The 20100-nt window shown below is 47.5% G+C and overlaps 8 protein-coding genes across 8 annotated transcripts; 6 read left to right on the top strand and 2 right to left on the bottom strand.

Moving 5' to 3' along the window:
- Positions 1 to 11: 11 nt before the first annotated feature.
- Positions 12 to 1145, top strand: N7529_004686 (Zn(II)2Cys6 transcription factor domain-containing protein; the record flags this gene model as incomplete). Its single annotated transcript, XM_057240213.1, has 1 exon — positions 12 to 1145. One exon carries the CDS (start codon positions 12 to 14, stop codon positions 1143 to 1145), a length of 1134 nt encoding a protein of 377 aa, XP_057099508.1.
- Positions 1146 to 2293: 1148 nt separating this feature from the next.
- Positions 2294 to 4336, top strand: N7529_004685 (GMC family oxidoreductase; the record flags this gene model as incomplete). Its single annotated transcript, XM_057240212.1, has 4 exons — positions 2294 to 2536; positions 2596 to 2775; positions 2846 to 3854; positions 3912 to 4336. 4 exons carry the CDS (start codon positions 2294 to 2296, stop codon positions 4334 to 4336), a joined length of 1857 nt encoding a protein of 618 aa, XP_057099507.1.
- Positions 4337 to 5159: 823 nt separating this feature from the next.
- Positions 5160 to 5590, top strand: N7529_004684 (putative vacuolar transporter chaperon Vtc1; the record flags this gene model as incomplete). Its single annotated transcript, XM_057240211.1, has 2 exons — positions 5160 to 5193; positions 5250 to 5590. 2 exons carry the CDS (start codon positions 5160 to 5162, stop codon positions 5588 to 5590), a joined length of 375 nt encoding a protein of 124 aa, XP_057099506.1.
- Positions 5591 to 5978: 388 nt separating this feature from the next.
- On the bottom strand, positions 5979 to 7181 carry N7529_004683 (uncharacterized protein; the record flags this gene model as incomplete). The annotated part of the gene is made up of 1 exon (XM_057240210.1): positions 5979 to 7181. One exon carries the CDS (start codon positions 7179 to 7181, stop codon positions 5979 to 5981), a length of 1203 nt encoding a protein of 400 aa, XP_057099505.1.
- A 1827-nt stretch (positions 7182 to 9008) lies between these two features.
- Positions 9009 to 10859, top strand: N7529_004682 (uncharacterized protein; the record flags this gene model as incomplete). Its single annotated transcript, XM_057240209.1, has 1 exon — positions 9009 to 10859. One exon carries the CDS (start codon positions 9009 to 9011, stop codon positions 10857 to 10859), a length of 1851 nt encoding a protein of 616 aa, XP_057099504.1.
- A 1351-nt stretch (positions 10860 to 12210) lies between these two features.
- N7529_004681 (bifunctional terpene synthase/polyprenyl synthetase family protein) lies at positions 12211 to 14206 on the bottom strand (the record flags this gene model as incomplete). Its single annotated transcript, XM_057240208.1, has 7 exons — positions 12211 to 12531; positions 12583 to 12676; positions 12742 to 12802; positions 12856 to 12957; positions 13016 to 13334; positions 13394 to 14003; positions 14052 to 14206. The coding sequence occupies 7 exons, from the start codon at positions 14204 to 14206 to the stop codon at positions 12211 to 12213; spliced, it is 1662 nt and encodes a 553-aa protein (XP_057099503.1).
- Positions 14207 to 16459: 2253 nt separating this feature from the next.
- N7529_004680 (cytochrome P450 monooxygenase) lies at positions 16460 to 18023 on the top strand (the record flags this gene model as incomplete). Its single annotated transcript, XM_057240207.1, has 5 exons — positions 16460 to 16496; positions 16535 to 16948; positions 17083 to 17311; positions 17389 to 17656; positions 17712 to 18023. Coding segments are annotated over 5 exons (1260 nt in total), but the record flags the coding sequence as incomplete, so codon positions are not given.
- Positions 18024 to 18547: 524 nt separating this feature from the next.
- N7529_004679 (uncharacterized protein) lies at positions 18548 to 19740 on the top strand (the record flags this gene model as incomplete). The annotated part of the gene is made up of 2 exons (XM_057240206.1): positions 18548 to 18990; positions 19047 to 19740. 2 exons carry the CDS (start codon positions 18548 to 18550, stop codon positions 19738 to 19740), a joined length of 1137 nt encoding a protein of 378 aa, XP_057099501.1.
- Between the last annotated feature and the right edge of the window lie 360 nt (positions 19741 to 20100).

The following is a 20100-nucleotide window of genomic DNA, read 5'->3' as shown; positions in this document are numbered from 1 at the left end:
TAACTTTGAACATGCCCCCCCTTCGAGCGCACACCAAATCTCGCAATGGGTGCGATCAATGCAGAACTAGGCGGGTCAAGTGCGATGAGCAGGGTCCACCATGCTCGAATTGCACAAATCGCGAATTGGAGTGCACTTACTTGAAAGTCGCTGCCGCCCGTCGAACTACAACTCGCACCCCACCCAGTTCAAATGACGCCCGGTCGCTGGATGGCCGTTCTCCAGTTGCCGGACAAACAAACACATTCGGGATCGACAATTTAGAATTGATGCATAAATTTTCCACAGAGACATTTCAAACTTTGTGCGTCAGCGAATCAGAGACCCAAATTTGGCAAATCACTATCCCTCGACTGGCTCTCAAACATAATTATCTTATGAACGGCATTTTGGCCCTGGCCTCAATGCACATTGCTACATCAGCGGAGCCAGCGGAAGCATTGCTCTACCTCGACACAGGACTACAGTACTACAATCGCAGCCTAACGCCCTTTCGCAACGCGATTGACAGCATCACACCGCGGAACTGCGATGCAGTCTTCGCGCATTCCATCGTGATGATCGCGATCAGTATCGCGTCACCACGACTAACAGTCACAAAAGACGAAGGCACTAGCATCACAGAGAACATTGTGGTCCTATTCGAGCTACTGCAGGGCGTCAGGAAGATCCTACAAGTCAGCCAATCCTGGATCAACCTGGAGCTGTTTTCACAAGGCGAGTTCTGGAAAAAAACACCCGAGGAACTCGACGCAGATACCGAGGCCGCCCTGGCGAATCTGTCGGCGTTGAACGATGAGGTGATGATTGGAATTTATTCCGAGCAGCATCGAATCAATAAAGAGGTCATTTCACATTTACGGCATTGTTATGCGAAATTTGCGCGTTCTGCCGATCCTGCGCCCGTGCTTGCTTGGCTTGCACGTGTTGAAAAGGATTTTGTTGATAGCTTGAGGTGTCGGCAGCCGTTTTCATTGTTGATTCTTATGTATTGGGGTGTGTTGTTGACGGAGCTCGACGGACAGCGGTGGTGGGCGCGGAACTCGGGGAAAGCTTTGGTTACTGAGTTGCTCGATGCCCTGAGACCCGGAGATCCCAGGTGGGGTAGTGCCCTTTCGTGGGTACAGCGCAAAATGTCGCTGTGACGAGATCGCCGTCAATATCGGGAGAAACGCCGCAAACGTTCATGCGCTTCTACTTGGTTGGACTAATACATTGTACATATAGCATTTTTGAAGCGATTTACAGATATACCTTGTTCTTTTACTGGCAATGCTGGAACGCGGAATGACATCCTGCGGCAGTATCTAGCAGCTGATGCGCCATGCCCTTTTCCCTTTAGCTGAGACATACCTTATACCCAACAAATGAAGTGATGGATCGCATACACAAGCACGCTAAACAAGCAAAGGCGCGCGTCTTCTTGAGGCTTGGGTATCGGGCTGAGAATGCGTCGTGGCGAAGGTTTTACTTATCCGCAACAACAGAACTAGGCGCCAAAACAAGTCTCAACCCACCGGGCCATGCTAATCAAGGTGCTCTTGGCAACGTACCGAAGTCGACGCAATCCGCAGAGCAATGTTTTGATTTGCTAGCGGTTCGGCTTAATGTGCCTTAATCTGGCGATGAGTGCTTCGCTATCGAATTTCATGTGACCGACGTGGAGGTACAGAAGGGGCGGGTCAACGTAAGCAATGGGGCGCTGATATGTTGTGCAATTTAATCCAGAGGGGTGTAGTGGGGTTTCATGCCTTACGCTTATCCCGCAGAAAAGGAAGTTTTCTGTGCTTTTATACATTTTGGATGGTGCGCCGCTGTATGTGGATTTGGACAGTGATGCGAGTATGTTTAGTCGATTATTGACATTGTGAAATAGATTCAAATATAGAGTTTTTCCCCGCAAACTCTTGACTTGAACATGTTTTCTCAAAAATGAATTGCCCCGGGGTCTGCGGGGGGAGGGAGGGATATTCAAAAACCTAAGCCTCATTGATCAGCGATGATGTCCACTATAACTATCAGACCAACCAGAGACCCCGCTAAGGATGATGAGACCCCTAGCTTTGCCATTACTGCAGGCCAAGCTCACCAACAATTTGGCCTCCCAGCATTTCCCTAAAAGAAGATCCTCTTTCGCCCCCTCACCCAGAGCTTACGGCCTAGTCCCATGTACGATAATATGGTTACTTGAATAAATAGTCATGGCACTTCAGCCGAATTGATTTAACCAGGCTACCCCTCATTCCCTTTTCCGTTTTTTCGTCGTCTTCAAGATATCCCAAGACAAAGAATAATGGCTCAACCAACCTGCTCCGTTGAGGAGTTCACCCGTACGACATTCGACTATGTCATCTGCGGTGGTGGCACTGCCGGACTCGTCGTTGCTTCGCGGCTTAGCGAGAACCCTGATGTGACTGTCGGTGTCATTGAAGCGGGAAAGTATCGCATTGGAGATCCATTAGTCGATACACCTGCGGCATTTAGCCAGATGTTTGAGAATCCCGATTATGATTGGTGTTTGTATACAACTCCTCAGGTATATTGTACTGTGTTCATAGAGTCAATAGCGTTTATTGACCGTTCTCGTGTTTTTAGGAAGGTAACCATGGGAAAAAACATCATATTCCGCGAGGAAAGCTGCTCGGTGGATCGAGCGGCATCAACTATATGATGTACGTGCGAGGATCGTTGCAGGATTACGATGACTGGGCGGAACTGGCCGAAGATGAAGGCTGGTCGGCGGAGAATATGCAGCTTTATATGCGGAAGCACCAGGTACATATCGTCAACCCCATTCTGAACAAAAAGTTTTCCTCTGGATTCAATTGGTGACAATACAATGTAGACCCTCGAGCCGATCGACGAAACAATCAACGATCGCTCCACAATGCCATTGCTAGGCCACTTCCACGGAACAAGTGGGCCAGTCCGCACAAGTTTCAACGATACCTTCATGCCAATTGAAAACGACGTTATCAAAGCCTGCGAAGAAGTCACTGGAATCCAGAATAAACCCTCCGACCCCTGGAGCGGAGATCACATCGGATTCTATCACACCCTTGGTGCGGTCGTTCGGACAGGACCCAATAAGGGAAAGCGCAGCTACGCAGCACGAGGATATTACGAGGCAAACCGGCAAACTCGACCAAACCTGAAAGTCCTCTGCGAAGCCCTCGTCAACAAAGTCGTTCTTGAAGGCAATAAAGCAACAGGCGTGAGCCTCACCCACGATGGAGTCGAGTACCAAGTCTCTGCCCGGCGCGAGATTATCGTCAGCGGTGGAACAATCAAGTCCCCACAAATTCTGGAGTTGTCCGGAATTGGTGATCCCGACGTCCTGAAAGCTGCAGGTGTCGAGTGCAAGGTGGCCAACAAGGGTGTTGGCGCAAATGTGCAGGACCACTCTATCACCCTGTCTTTGCTGGAGGTGCAGCCAGGTGTCGTCACTCTAGACACCCTGACCCAAGTTCCCGAGGCAATGGAAGCTGCCGGAAAACAGTACGCTGAGACCCAGGGCGGACCTTTGAGCTGCGTTGCTAGTATGCAAGGTTTCTTCCCTGCAAAGAAGATCCTGTCCGAAGCCGAGCTGGCGGAGGTTGTTCAAAGCATCCGCGATGTCAAGCCAACTAGCGCATTCCACGAGAAGCAACTTGCGCAAATTATCGCACATATCGAAAGTGACCACTCGGCTAACATGCAACTTGTCACCGTTCCTGCTACAATGGACCCCCAGGGAGTGGAGCACCAAGGCCAAATTATTTCGCCTCCGTCTGCGGACAAGCCTGCTGGATTGACTTTGGCTTTATGTTTGCAGTACCCCGTAGCAAGAGGTTCAATTCACATTGAAAGCGCAGGTAAGTCAAATCCAAGATGCATTTAGTGAAAGGTTCGTTGGAACTGACACAACCCAGACCCCACCAAGTCCCCCATTATTGACCCCAACTACGCCGGCCACGCCTCAGATGTCTCTCTTCTCGCCGCCTTCCTTAGATGGAGCGACCAGGTCGCTGAAAACAAGAATCTAAAGCCATCGATTATTCGTCGTGCTTTCCCGGAGCCCTCAGTGAATCTCCAAGACCTGGATGCTGGACGAAAGGCGGTGCACGACACCATTGCAGGCGAGTATCACATCTGCGGCTCTGTTGCTATGGGCGATGCGCTGGATAGCAGACTTAGAGTCAAGGGTGTTGAGGGTCTGCGCGTTGCCGATGCTTCCATTTTCCCAAATAACGTTTCTGGCAATATTGTTAGCAGCGTCTATGCCGTGGCGGAGAAGGCGGCGGATTTGATTCGTGAGGACTGGGACTCTAGCGCTGCCAAGAAGGCTACGGTATAGATCCGTATTTGGTTGCTGGTTTAGGTAGTCATTCTAGCTTTTTTTGTTTAATGCATCATTGAAGAACATGGTCTTAGTCGGTGGAATCAATGCCTTTCTCACGGATAACAGATTTCCTAGGTAAATCTGTATGCCTAGGTGAGGCGATAGGCTTCGTCATTTGGAACGACCAATTCTAGGACTGGTACGTTACTCACGCTTCATCTTGTGTGCCAGTTATGAAACTCTCCCATGCTCACCTCTCTTTCACTTAACCTTGCAGTATTGTACTCGGTGTGAGCATTTTTTTGTAGGGAATGTCAAGTGATTGGATTGAAATCTTTCCTTGTAGATGTGGTCCATGTAGTCTATGTGGGTCTAGGTTCCGAGGGCGATGGTACAGTGGATGGCACACATATATCCCGAGTACTCTATTGGGGTGATCTTGATTTACCTAAGTAGTGGACCTGTCAATCTTCCTTCGGGGGATATTATGGCATCTGCACCCTTTCGTTCCAGGGCTCGAAGCATCGAATTATCATGTTATGACATTGTCATTATATAGCAAAGAATATATTTAGCAAGCAATGGAAGATATAAATGATTGTTCGAGGGAATACAAACACGCTAAACAAGAGACCCATAGAAGATGGAGTCACCTGATTCTCTCATCAAATCGTAGACGCACGTGCTGTCGAAAGCTACCCGCGCTAGACCCATCTGCGACGAGCTGTCTCCAAACCCTCTGGCGATTTATTTCTCTTAGTACCTGAATTGAATTCCGGAAATTTCTTTTCTTGTTGATTCTTCTTCTTGTAACTCCCAATTCTCCCCAGACCTCACAATGTCGAGCCAACCTCTCCTCCAAACCGCTCCGGGTGAGTCGGAGCAACCCCAACCTCACCCACATTACAATCCAGACTAACAAGCCCAGGCAAGCGAATTGCGCTCCCCACTCGCGTCGAGCCCAAAGTTTTCTTCGCCAACGAGCGCACCTTCCTCTCCTGGCTCAATTTCACTGTCATCCTCGGCGGTCTGGCCGTCGGCCTCCTGAACTTCGGCGACCGCATCGGCCGCATCTCCGCCGCCCTCTTCACCGTCATCGCCATGGGCGCCATGATCTACGCCCTCGTTACATTCCACTGGCGAGCACAGAGTATTCGCCGCCGTGGGCAGAGCGGTATCGACGACCGATTCGGTCCTACCATCCTTGCCATTGCGCTTCTTGCCGCTGTTGTGGTGAACTTCATTCTGCGCATTAAGGGTGGGCAATGAACTGAGTTTGGCCATTGGCTGGGTTCTGAAACTCGAGTTCCGGGTTGATCTCGTCCGGTCACTCCGGTTTCGATTTTGAGGTTCTACCTTTATTTGGTTTTCTTGTCATTACCATGTTTCATGGATTTTGCGGCGTATATGGTCTGCTTTGTGCTTATGAGGTCATGCTTGCTTTCTGTTCATATTGAATCGAGCGTTTGCTTTCATTGCAATAGGCGTTTTTTATCAGGGTTGTGAATTACTGAAAAAAGAATGAATTGAATCTTATATTTGCTGAATGCCCAAATAATATGGACTCCAAGTTCTGGCATTTGGCCAGCGAAAACTTCACTCTCATATCTTCATATCACATCATATATACAACCAAAGATACATATGTGGGTTATTCTCAGCAATAATTCTTGACCACGACATCTCCATCTAGATACCCAGCCTTAATGAATTCGGCAAAATTCCAATAATTCTGCTTGATTCCCTGTCCCGCAACAGTCGCGTTGCTGGAGAACTTGGCCGTCCAATATGTACTACCTTGCGTGTACTGAGCCCAGGCCGAGAGACCGGCCTTGAGATTCTCCCCCCTCAACGCAAGAGTGTTATTCCCACCCGCCTCAATAGCCCACTCACCAACAAAGACTGGGAACTTCCCATCCCCCTTGGTATCGGCCGCATCCTTACAAATAAACGTCGGCAGATTCACCGACGTCGCATTCGTATACTGGAAGTAATAATGATGGGCATCGAAAACCAAATTCCGGTCCTTCTCAAAGAACCCACTCCAATATGTCTCAGGCTTGAAACTGCCCTGGAACATAACAGGAATGCGAGCATCGACCTTTTCAACGCGCTCAAGCACAGCCCGAATGTACTTCACGAGCCACTTCGCGCCCTTATCGGAGAGCGCGGCCGGGGTGCCGAATGTCGAGAAATCCCGATTATCAACCGGCTCGTTGATCGGCTCGATCGTGTAGCTCCATGGATTGGGCGACGAGGCAACAAACTCCACGAGCGCATCGACGGCCTTGAGACTCCATTCCAGGGCTGTGCTATTGTCGTACCATCCCCAGTGCCCGACAGCCTCGCCGATGTCTAGGCCGTTTGTGCCGCCGGGCAGACTGTGGATGTCGATGACAACGTGCATGTTGTATTTTGTGATTGCATGCTGGGCGATCTTGCGCAGATACTTCTGCTGGTTGCCGTGATAGAGCTGGGAGCCGGGGAGCTTGATCCATGCGGCGTAGGTTGTTGGGATGCGCAGGATTGTCACGCCGGCTTGGGCAAGGGTGTCGATGTCGGCGGTGGTGATGTAGGTTTTGTAGCGGTCTTCGAAGACAGAGGAGCAGGCGCTGCCGAGGTTGACGCACATTGTCCATTCGTCACTCGCGCCGTGGGAGTTGGTGGCCCACCAGGTCGTGTCGATTGTTGATTCTTGTTCGAGCCAGCCTCCTAGGTTGACCCCGTGGCCGGTGAAGGTGCGCCAGTTTACATATTTGTTGGTATTGGTGTTGGCTTTGTGGGGTGCTGTTAGCTGGTGTGGTGAAGCTACTGTTTGTTGGATGAAGAGAGCAGCCAGGGTTGGGAGTATGGCACGCATGGCGTATGGAGGGAGGAGCAACGGGCTGGAATTTGCAATTGGGAATGGAATGTGGATCTTCAATTCTCGACATCCAACGGTCCTTTATATACTCCAATATCTCGACCATGACCTCAGACGAAGAGCCGGCTTTCCCACCCGTGCATCGCTACAAAGTTGACATGAACCCTTCTCATCCCCGCAAATGTGGAGTGCAGAAGTGGGAAAACGTGGGAAAACGTGGGAGACTCGGATATCCCAGAGTGATATACTACAATGGTAGATGTTGATCTCGGGACCAAATGCTTGGAAGCGTTAGATCGAGATGGTGGAGCTCCATTTTGGGTGAGCCGTTATATGCAGGCCGGCATTGGCACGGCACAGCCAAGAGTGCCAGGAACCGCTAATTCGCCTATTTGTCCGTCGGTTACCCCAGGATAGTGAGGATAGTCAGGGATTATGGAGCCGGGTTAGCGGATAACGTTAACGAGGAGTTATGAGTGGATGAGGGAAGTGGGGAGGCTACTTGGAGGTTAGGTTAATCATGTGCTAATTTGCTCGGAGATGCCAGAGGCTGTTGATTTCGGGGGAAATACCCCGAGGGATAGATCGGGATGTCCGAGCAAGAGATTACTTAAATGAAGCTGTAGCCTTGGAGACTGAGATGAGTGAAAGCATATGATATTGTAGAATGGACAATACTACGAAAGAGGTGTTGAATACCGTGGCTTATAGTTCGGCATGTGAGAACCTGGGGAAGCGGCATTGTCCGATTTTCCCGATTTGTTTCGACGACGTTCCACGACTTTCCATTAGCCACAAGTTGACCAAATCATGTTTTAGTTGTACAAATAAATACCCCGTTGAGGCGCAGCAGCTCACTTGGATATCCTATGTAATCCTGTTTATCGCCCCCTTAGATGTCATTTTGATTTGCTAGATATTTCCCGCCACTTGATAGATCGCGTACACAACTGGATTTGGCTTACCTAGGGGCCTAGACTAAGATTCTTGGCGATGGACTAACGAATAAGATCCGGTAGACTGGTTTGCCTTCGTTGGGTAGATTTTGGTAAAGGGTAGCCGCATACATCCGAATAGGACACTTGTACCTTAAAGCCTGATTGTATCAATGTCAATAGAAAGATAAAAATAAAAAATACATTCATGTACAAATGACAAACAATATGATATTGTCCGTGAATAGCACAGCGTTTGATAATAGATCTTATTTTCTAAACAATTAGTGTTTTAGTGTATGATATGTAAATATTTACTCATAAAAAATAGTAGATCAATTGTGTATGATCTATGGTACAAATATGCCCAGGGTGAGAATATGATAATAATAATCAAAAAGTGTATGACGTGTCGTTCAATTGTAAAGAGATTGATCCAATAGTTTACGATTAGGGGGGAAAATCGGTACTTAGCCAGAACGTATAATTAGTAGCAGATCAACAAGTATCACATCACATCACATTACTCCACTTTGGATCATCCCAGCAAAACGAAGAAGTGTTTCCCATTGTTTCTCTTTTCTGTTTCTTGGTATTTCCCCCTTTCTTCCCCTTTCTTCTTTTTCAATAATCTTTAGGATTCTTTGTGTACACCTTTTTCTTTTTTTTTCCTTCTTCTCTTTTTCTTTTTTCAAAAACCACTCAAGCCCTTATTAATAGATTTTTACACCCCCAATTAACCCGCCAAACCGTAATCATCGGTCGCAAGTCGACGTCCATTCCTTTTTAGTAATATCTTGAAACGCATGGACCATCGACCTAATACCATATGCACTCTCATGGCATGTTCAGGCTCGTTCCTTGGCCTTCTTCAATAGGAGGGAATAAAATGATTGAGGAAGTCAAGATGCTAGCACCAGGCACCTTGAACTCCTTGTCAATCCCTGTGAAGCGCAAACGTTCTGATTCCGCCACCGATGCACCCGCCCCGACAAAACTGTGCACCGAGTCAACGCGTCTACCCTCAGTGATCTCGACCGACTCTATTCCTTCACAGACCTCAAATTCTCCGGTCGCATCGCGTCCATCGGCGCAGGTCGCCGTCGCCGCTCCCAGTATCTCCCGACTTCGGGAAACGATTTCAGCCCAACTGAGCTTGGAAGTGCTTCTGAAGCACAATGAACTCCGTCTCATAGACCAGGAGATCGCCAAGTGTCAGGTCGCTCTGGAACAGCTGCGACGCTGTGGCGAAATCCCTTACCCGGGCTCTCACGTCGCCGGCTTGTCCGCGGATGTGAGCTCCGGCACTGGCGCCTCACTGTTGGCACCTGGAAATGGTCCGGCAGTGTCGCCTGCGCCGTGGGGAATAACTGACGGACCGTACGCGCGACACTACGCTCGGTGGTTGATTCAGGACCCGCGCTTCGATGGCGAGGACTCTGGGATGTTGGCTGGAACTCTTCCGGAGGGTCGCTCGACGCGTGGGAATCCAGGGGACCTGAGTATGTTTGCTGGAAAGTCGCGCCCTCAGCGTGGCTCAACTGGTGCAAAGCATACTGCGCTCCCGGCTGGGTATCCCGTGGTCAAGGAAAAGTCTGGGCCGATGCTCATCCGACGCAAGTCAGATGGTGTGTTGGTGAAGTTGGTTTGTCTGGACTGTCGACGGGACAACTTCTCCAGTACTCAAGGTTTTATAAATCATTGTCGCATTGCGCACAACCGCAACTTTGCTAGTCATGACGCTGCCGCTGTGGCGTGTGGTCAATCTGTTGAGGTGGACGACGCGGGAGTTGTGGTCGGTGGTTCTGCTGAGCCTACTGCTAACCCTATGACTCCGGGATACGTTCACCCTCTGATTCGCTCGAACCTTGCTACCCCTTCAAAAGCTCTCCCAACACCCGCTAAAGACGTTGTTACTCCTTCTAAGCCCATCGCGGCTAACGCCTCCGCTGTTGCTACTCCTCCCGCCACTGACCCGACTCGCCGACAAGCTGCTCCTGTCAGACTACCTCCGAACCCCAGCTTCCTGGCCTCCCCTGCCACTCCTCACTTGTCTGCCCTCATGAAATCTCGAGGCGCCGGTCTCGACATGAGCAAGTTGGTGCAGGAATTTCAGCAGCCCGTGGATCTTGGCGCCCTCTCTGATGAGGACTGCGACTCCGACGACAGCCGACCAACACAAACCCAGGACCTCGGTGCCCGCGCTGGTCGCCAGCCAATGCGCATGCCCGTTGGACAAACCGCCGAGCCCGAGAGCCGAAAGGCCCTCGAACGCGCCCATGTTCCAATGGACCAAGCCACCCCTTCGCGACCCCAGACCTTCTTGGACATCACTCTCGCCGGCCAAGCCCAGTCCATGGAGTCTCGCTCAGACCTGGACCATGTCAACCTCAGTCCTCACGCGATCGAGTCCAATCAAGCCCCCAGCTTGGTCAGTGATGACGAGGACGACTACGAGGCCGCGTCTGATTCCGACACTCCCCCGCCTTCGCACGCAGACGAAGAGGAGCAAGAGTTTCGCCACATTGAAGTCGAAGATGACGAGCGTGCCGCGGCACCAACTACCACAGAAGCCAAGCCTGGCCCATCTCTCGCGAATCCTGCGCCCAACCACGGACCCCCTGTCCAGACCTTGAAGCGCTCCCGCTCGAAGAAGATCTCCTCCATGCCTTTCGACGAAGACCGTGTTGGTTATGTCCACCCGGATCAGGCAAAACGCGCTGCGGAACGCAAGCCCTGATTTAGAGACTGTCAAGTTGGGCCCACGCCCCAAGATACGTTGATGCTACTTTTATCTCCCCTCACCCTTGTTGGATGTTCCACACATCTCAACTTTTTTCCTTTGTCCATCATGTCGAAAATCGACTCCAATATGGCTATCTTGACGATGCCGATTTATGGATCAGATGATGATGTGATACGACTTCCCTACCTTTATTATTCTTTGTGATGCATGCGTCTCTCTTGTATCTTGATATCTGCTTTTAATGAAGACTTAACGGCCATGTACATAGCGATGAGATTGAAAAAAAAAAATGCGACTGGTTTGGCATAGACTTTACTTCAAAAATACTTGCTATACAGGTTTCTCTCCAGAGCTGATACAAAGTACATATGTAAGTTGCATGCCAAAGTAGATCAATAATCTAGACTTGAGGTATAACTATGAGCCTTCATACCCTCCCTAGTATCAAGGCAGGCAACCTATCGAGGGTATTCCACATGCAAATATAATCTACACACCGTCTAGCTCATCAGGCCAAGCAAAGCCGAGGCAACATGCATAGCCAAAAGAAAAATGAACGGGAGAACTCCAGTTTCGAACTAGCGCATCTACTTTCCAAGGTCTATACTATTGGCGAAATGGTAGAAAACTAAATTTCATAGGTAAGGGGTTGATCTATTTAATGTATTTGATGTATAATCAATTCAAAAGTCACAATTGGATAGAGCTTCGTAACTTCATGTGTGTTTGCAGCAATGCCCCTTGAAGTTTAGGCTCTAATCGGATGAGGCTCAATTGCCATACACACGCAGTGCAACAATTCACAGGCAATCATCGAAATCAATGACCACGCGTACAATTTTAAGCACGCACATAAGCAAGACATACCACTTCCTGTTTATTCACTTCATCTGGGGAGGATGACTTCTGATGATATGGAAAAGTGGAAGCTCTATCAATGCCCTAAGCAGGACGAGGACGTCATGCTTGGTTTGAAACAGTGGCATCGTATACATGGTTGGGAGATGACCCCATTTGTTGATGTGAAATTGCATCCGGATCTTCCTCCGATTTATGGGTCATCAAGGGATCGAAGTAGAAATCGAATTAAGGTGTCTGAAAATGAAGGTCTGTGATACTTGCTCCACTACATACTATATAACTGTATGTGATGGATATATGTCTTGTGCCCATGGTAATCAACTTGTCTCCTCCTGTTTTGAATTTCGTCGATCTCTACCCCGTACGAATGAACAGATTTGCAGAAGGTTGTTCAAATTGTTCATTTTAATGTTTGACATAAGGTTTATAAAAAGACCCGAAATTATTTCAAGTAAAACGCATAGCCATAATGCAAATGAACGTTTCAAGCAACGCCCAGTCGCTCAATCAAATACTGCATCATAAAATTGCTTGCTCCCGATTGTTCCTCGAGCTTGACCAGGGCGCTCTTTGCCTGAGACCCTAGAGACGCGAGAGTCTTCTTCGTAAACTCGAGGCTCTTGGCCTGGTTCATCTTTTCCAAAATGAGCTCCTTGACTTCATTCGACATCCTTCCGTCTTTGGACCGTTCGTGGAGAATGTTTTCAATCAGGAGGCGATCAGGCGAATGATTCAAAAGATGTATCAGAGGGAACGAAAGCTTGCCTTCATCAAGGTCTTCTGCAAATCCTTTTTCATCTTTGTACTATAAGCCCGTTAGCTTTTCAATCGAAAAAAATGGACTGCTATCACACACGGCCTTAGAAGTAAGATTGATGTAGTCGTCACGAATTTGGAAATATTGTCCCATAAGAATCAAAAAGTTGTTCAAGTCGTCAATTCCAATTTTTCTGTAACATTAATAGTTAATGATAGTCTCAATCTTAACGGACAGATATCATATATATGGATATACCTTGGCTCCTTTGCTTGTGTATAAATCAAGCGACCCAGCATACAGAATAGTCCGCCGGTTTCTAATTCAATATCCATCAGCGTGTGCGATTAAAAACCATTCTCTCTTACTCACTATATTGAATCATTTCCATGTATTCGGCGATCGAAGGACATTTGTAGCTACGCGCCCAATGGATATCGTAGCTTTGTCCGATGTGAAGGTTGTTCATTTCCTCTAGTGAAAATGTGAGTATATAGGCTGTGGCTTGTCAGCTCTGATTACGAGAACGTACCAAGAAAGGCTCGATGAGAATCATCAGCGGGCAACTGTAATAACTCCTCCACGGCTGTGACATAAAGGTAATTTGCTGAGTTGATGGTTTGAGATGTTCCAAATATGCGATAAGCCGATGGCTTTCCCCGACGGAGAGGGGATTGATCTTCGATATCGTCAAGCAATAGCGATGCATGGTGTAAAGATGAGACAATCTTTTCTATGCGGTCAACCACCCCCTGGGGGATTGTGAACCAAGACGCCAACGCTTCAATAAGAATGCCCCGGACATTCTTAGATGGAAGTCCTTGGATATACTCAATCGGTCCGAGAAGTATCTTTCCACAGATAGTGAGCTTTGGTTTTTCTTAGGGTTATTGGCGAAGGAATGACTCACGGCTTTTGTTAGTGGCTTTTCAGGAACAATTTGGTCATTCTTAGACACGTCGCTGTCCAGAATAAGTAGCTGTGTCTTCTTTGAAACCTCAATTCTCAATGATGCTAGATTGAGGTAGTCTGAACACTTTGCCTTCGTCTCATCAATGTGATAAAACTCAAGATCAGCAGCATTCACGTCTCCAAAGCGATAGACATTCTCTCTCCAGTTCAGATATCGAGAAGCTGAAACCCCCCAGTACCAATTCCCCGATACCATGAGCTCTACCAGTTCAACAAAATAGGTCAGATCCGATGGCTGGTTTTCATTTTCCGCCAGATATGTGTTCTTTTTGTTCAAGAATTCTGTTTCGAGTGGGCGCATTTTGTCACGCAGAAGCAGATCCTTGGCCTCACCAGCCGTGACATCAAGCTCAGTCATCAATCGCCAAACAGCGTTGTTTATGTTACCACCCGTCTGGAGCTCTAGTGAAGCCTCTCTATCAAAGCTGTAAATATCATTGCTTAGGGCTGTAACAACCATGCCAGGCCAAGTGATATGCTCAACGGTTTTCAGATCAGCCTGAGTCAAATTAAGCTCACAGGCAAAGATGATAATGGCCAGATAAAGACTTCAAGATTCAGTAATCATTTTTCTTCAAGATTGGACGATAACTCACTGGCAGGCGCCGTCTTCCCATCTGTATTGGTACCATTCATCCCATGACTGGATTTCATCTGCTCGTCGTGTCCCAATCCATGATCGATATTGGTCCAGTGCTTCAATGATCAACGCTCCTCGCGTAGGATCAATTCTAATAAGTTCGACAAGCATTTGAGCGTAAAGCTGCTTTTCGGTTGTCTTCAGGTGATGACTGTCGCTCGCTGCTATAGCTGAATTCTTAGCCAGAAATGCTTCTGACTCTGGGGATCTTGTCGAAAAAGACTAGGAAAATAAGGAAATTGATCATAGGCTCAGAATGGAAGTACATACTTTCTCCAATTTTCTGCTTGAGAAAACATCTAATGGACATTGTTTTAGTCATAGAACAGTCAATTGGACATATTAGGAGAAGCGGAAGAACATACCATCCACAACAAAGAGAAACTCAGTCAGTTTTGTTAAGATAGGCAATCTCTCAGGTTTACACTCGGGTAGCCCGAAAGTCATAATTGAACCATTGGAAGATAAGCAACCACCTTCAAATTTTCCACCTATGTCTTCCCATTGCTTAAGGAATTCTTCAGTGGCTTTGGTTGCGATGAAGTCGTATTTGCCTTTACGCACAGCAAGGTGGGTAGGGCAAGTATGGGCGACCACTTGGGGATCTAGAAGATCAGAGTGTGAAAACTTCATCATCCAATATTGATGCGCCTCTTCTCCTAGGATGTGGTTGAATGAGCTTAATTAAGGGTGACAACAGGTCAGGGCATCTCTTTATACCTTGAAACTTATTTGCCAACCAGTCAGATACGTTCTTGTTATCTGGCACCAGCACGAGCAGATGGAAAATTGTCAAATGCAACACAATGTCAATAATAGCTTCATCACAAGTGGAGGTGCATTTTCAGACGTTGCTCTTTTGCCATTTTCGGGTTTGGAAATTTGACGTAGAGAGTAGCTGGCCACAAAAAGGGCTTCCGAGGCACCCGGGCTGAACATCGATTAGCCCACATGCTTGCAGCTGCAGAACCAAAGAACATAAAAGAACGACTTACAAAAAAATTCGGCTCCATTTGAACACCAAGACCGGAGACAGAAAAGGAAATCGATTATCAGAAATGATGGGCTGTCCGCCGCGTTTTGACTGGTCAAGTAGTGCATGAGATGGGAGACTAGATTGATTATTGTGATGATTCGCGCATCTTTGTGCTTATTACATATGTAGCTGATGTCGTTCGCGGGAGTAATACACGTGGATTCATATCCGCTGTAAGCGTTCGATATTGCAAGTCCAAAGCGACAATCAAGATCAACCTGACCATGACCAAAATGAGTCATATGGCCTTCGTGAAGTATGTCCACTACTGCCTGAACTTGCAAATACTTCAGCAAACAGAGCTACAAGCTACATTGTACCGGTTTGATTGATAACAAATGGAGACAGCGTCTGAAGCGGATGCGAGAACACACAGCCCCCATTAGCTCGTCACGCTTTGAGCTCTACTTTGAGTCTAACAATCAGATCTCAAACCTGGCCCTCTGAATAAGGCATTCAGCTTATCTGCAGAGGCATAAAAAATCCCCCAAATATCCCATCAAATGGGTGAGATGACGGAAAAGAAACATTAATTCACCAACGGCACCTTCAGGTGTGTCTTATCTCAGTAGATAGTAAGCAATTTTGGTAGCATCTAAAGTTGCTCTATTACGGTGTAATGACTTTGACGATTGATATCTTGAGGTGAGGACCGGCTGCATAAGCAGCGGCCACTTTGCCGTGAATGTGGCCGATGATTGAACATATTTTCATTATCTCGCCTTTTGCCTTAGGAAGCCGTAGAGTATAATAGAGGAGAGTTATTTGTGGTGGGAAACGATAGAAAAAGCAAAGAGACATTGTATCTGCAGATGAACCTGGGTGTTGGTTGTATTAGATGCAATGCATACGTACTCTCATTTCCCAAGGAAATATCGCTAGTTCTATGCAGCTGCAGCTGCATGTAAGATATTACATTCCTACTTAGCCCAAGACATCCTTTCTGCTCTTGATATTGCGCAATAATTGTTTCAAGATGTTTCCGCTCCGCTCGCCTTTATTAAGACCGTAGAACATTCCACGTCTACTCTGCATTGCCGTGCAATAGATATGCTGTCTACAGTTGTGAGAAGTTCTTGCTGTATTTATGGTCATATGAAGGCCCAGTCCTAGCTAATCTTGTCTCCAATCTTACTAGATTTGCTGCATCCTCGTTGCGGTGTTCATCGCCGTCCACCGTTGCTGTTTTCAACGACTTTCCCGAATTCCGGGACCTAAGCTCGTCGCTCTCCAACCGGTAAGCTCAAGAATTCACCCAGTACCGAATTGCCGACTTTCTGATCAGACATACTTAGCTATGGGTAATTTGGAAACTATGGACGGGACGCATGTCTCAGAGTACCGAAGAGCTTCATAAAAAGCATGGTAAGTGCAAAGTCCAATTCACACCAGTAGTATTTTAGTACTAATCTTTGAAGGTTCCATTGTACGGTTAGGACCTAGCGAAATATCCTTTGCAACAATCAGTGCCTTCAACACGATTTACGGGCCTCTTTCCGATAGGAACACTACCAAGTCAGGCTCACTCCAAGGCTTGTTTATATCTCTGGTGACGGAAATTACCCAACCAATGATATCACAATTCAATAAACAAAATCATAAAGAGGTTAGAACAGATCTTCGTCCTATTTTCGACGAGATGGTCAGGGGGCCTCAGGAGAGCGTTCACAATGATATCTTCAATAAGCACCCTATCCATCTACCTAGCTTGACCGGCGAGGAAGTGTCCTTCAATCTCAGTTCCTACTTGGATGTATTGCTTTGGGACCTCGCTGGAGGCGTTGTACTTGGGCATGAGCTCCCAGAAAGGGCCAAAGGTATCAGATCCATGTCTCCGGGTCTATCTCATAAAAAGGAATCAAGACTAATGTGAAAACAGTTCAACTTGACAAAATGAAAGTAATGATGCCACTGGGGTCAATTGTCATTGAATGTTGCTCTTATATTCTAGGAAGATCTCTGTTTCAAAAGATTGTACGTGCCATTGCGGGTATCGCTGAATGGCCAGGTATGAAAGGAATGACCCTTCTCCAAGCCTCGCATTTCATCGATGCTACAAGGGATAATACCTGGGAAGCAGAGAGTGCCCATTCCAACTTCAAGGACCGTCTCACTTCTGGGACGATAACGGATTTGCGATTAACACCTTCCGAGGTAAAAGCAAACATTGTCATGTTAGCGTAAGTGCCCCTTCAAGAGCACTGTTGCCTCAGCTACATGAAGCAAAAATGGCCTAGAGCCACTAATCTAGTCATAGTGGCGCGGGATACGAAACATCAAAAACCACAGTCAATAATGCCTTCTATTTCCTACTGCGAGATCCCGCTGCTTTTAGAGCAGTTCGGGAAGAGCTCAAGTCCAACTTCCAAACACGAGGCGAAATTTCGGATCAAAAGCTTATCTCGCTTCCATACCTGAACGCATGCATCAATGAAAGCTTAAGACTGATGCCGCCTGTCAATGGTAAAGTAATGCAGCGAGTCTCTTGTGGTACTACAATTGATGGTGTCTATGTGCCAAAAGGCGTAGGTCATTAACTAGAAATGGTATCTTTTTGGACTAAGCACTAACTCTATCTAGGTTGCGGTCTCCGCTGATAATTTCTCAATGCACCGATCGCCCCTCTACTGGGAGCATCCCGAGTCATTTCGACCAGAGAGGTGGATTGACAAACAATCGACCGACAACTTTCGTGCTTTCCGTGCCTTCTCGTCTGGACCGCGGGCATGTCCCGGCCGTCTGATGGCCCTTCAAACGGCTCGCCTCACCCTTGCCAAAATGATTTGGCTCTATGATCTGGAGATGATAAACGATCCGATAGAGTGGGAACAGGCTGCCAAGTCCGGATTTGTATGGACACTACCGGATTTATACGTTCGTGTCACTAGCTCCGGTATGATATGAACAATGGTCGTTCTAAATGTGTTACGGGCAACCTCTTCAGAACTTAAGAGGGGGAATTTGGGTCTAGATCGAACATCTAGTTGAAATCGTTTGATAAACATGCCATATAGTTATGAGGAGGTGCTATCTTCCTTATTTGAACTGTGCATACAACAGGAAAATGCTATAACCTTTTGCAATGCTCCTATTGTGGTTAATATTGAGGTAAATTCCCAAAACAACGATGTAGCTTTGCTTGGTATGAAATTGAGTGAGTGGAGGGAGCGCTGTTTAACAGCGAGTGTCAAAATAGAAAGATGGGGCCGAGACCCCCATAATTGACCCTACTTGGCTTTGCCGAAAAGGTTGCGCCTTTTTGGCCTAGCGGATAAATAAGGGCTGAAATGGTCTCGACAATGGAAGCTCACTTCACCGATAGTCACATGACATTCTTCAGTCATCTGTCACAATGTCACGATTCCGATGCCTACAGCAACCTACCAAAGCGCATTGTCAAGTGACTCGTCTCAACCATGGTCAGAAAAGGAAGTAAACCATTAGGCGAGGCGCGCCTTGACCAACCCCGAGCTCAAACAAAGGAGGACGAAACCGCGCCATCATTCAGCCCGCACCGAATCACCCTTGAAACATTCCACCACCTATTGTCCATTTACGAAGCAACCGTATCGCAAGTACATCGCCGTAAAGTGACATTGAAGCTTCAGCCGAAACCAGCGAAGGGATCGAAGGAAAAGGCAGGCGCGCCCGTGATAACGAAGACGGAATTTAATGACTCGGAGGAGAAGCAGATCCGCGAGCAGACGGACAAGTTCCTTGAACTTGATCGTTGGCGCTATGAGACTCTGCCAAATATTGTCGCAGAACGCAAAGCTTGCGCTGGTGAAAAGGAAGGGAATGAGACAGATCGGGGCTACCTGCTCAAGGAGGAGCTTGTTGATATCATGGATTGGAAGATGTGAGCGATTACTTTGACACTCTATACTTTGAACACCACTAAACGAATCATCACAGGAAACACGGGGTGTTCCGCCCAGCTCTTATGGGAATGGTGAAAAGCAATCCTGACAAGACCGTCACCCAATCCACATCTACTGCATTTGCTGTGCTGCCTGACGCAGATCCCATATCCGCGCCGGCTGAGGCTTTCCCCAAGTCCAGCCTGGACGCTCTCACATCTCCGCTGCGTGGCGTTGGTCCAGCCACCGCATCCTTGATTTTATCTATCGGCACAATCTTCGGTGATGCCAATATGCAAGTCCCCTTCTACAGCGACGACGTGTACCTATGGCTGGTTTTAAATGATTTCCGCCAATCTGCAGATGAGGAAGAGAAGCCGTCGACAAATAAGAAGCCTAATGGGGAACTCATTGCCAAATATAACGTGAATGAGTATCGTGATCTGTGGAATGCTGTGCAAAAGCTGAGAGCAAGATTGAATGCCGATGACACAAAGGCTCAAGCAAGCAACCGTGAGCCTGTCTCGCTTGCTGATATTGAAAAGGTTGCTTATGTGATTCGAAATATTGCTCTATCGGGTTTTGCTGGTCAAGGGTTGGAGACCATATCTCAAGAGTCAGCAATTATTGAACCACTTGAACCGCCAAAGAAAGAGACAGCGACGGTCGAAATCAGTCAAAAGCGAAAGTCCGAAGCAGATACAGCGGACGTGACTACAAAGAGACAAAGCAAGAGGCTCAAGCAATGATCAAGCACACGAATGGCCTACAGGTCTTACAGCCGAATACAGTTCGCCGCATTTTGTGACATTTATGTTAGAGATTTGCATTTATCTCCGTGATACCCATCTAAATAATACACAAGAGTGATTACACTCACAATCCGACCCATTTCAATTCTCAGAAAGTACAATCTTGAATACATGAATTGCTCCTCACAGTTTTTTGGCATTGACACTTTCGTAGGCGGGCTTTTATACCTCTGGGAATTCAAGGACTTTGGTTTCGTAGGGGAGGCTAAGCTCCTCAAGCACCATCACTACTTTCTTTAAGTTTGGGCCTGCATGATGGCTGTTAAGGCCATGGGTTCCATGTTTTGAAAGAGTAGA

This window comes from Penicillium soppii (genome assembly GCF_028829465.1).
Source record: "Penicillium soppii strain IBT 18220 chromosome Unknown utg000004l, whole genome shotgun sequence".
Lineage (NCBI taxonomy): Eukaryota > Fungi > Ascomycota > Eurotiomycetes > Eurotiales > Aspergillaceae > Penicillium > Penicillium soppii.
The sequence above is the reverse complement of the archived record's forward strand: the minus strand, read 5'-3'. Positions and strand labels throughout refer to the sequence as shown.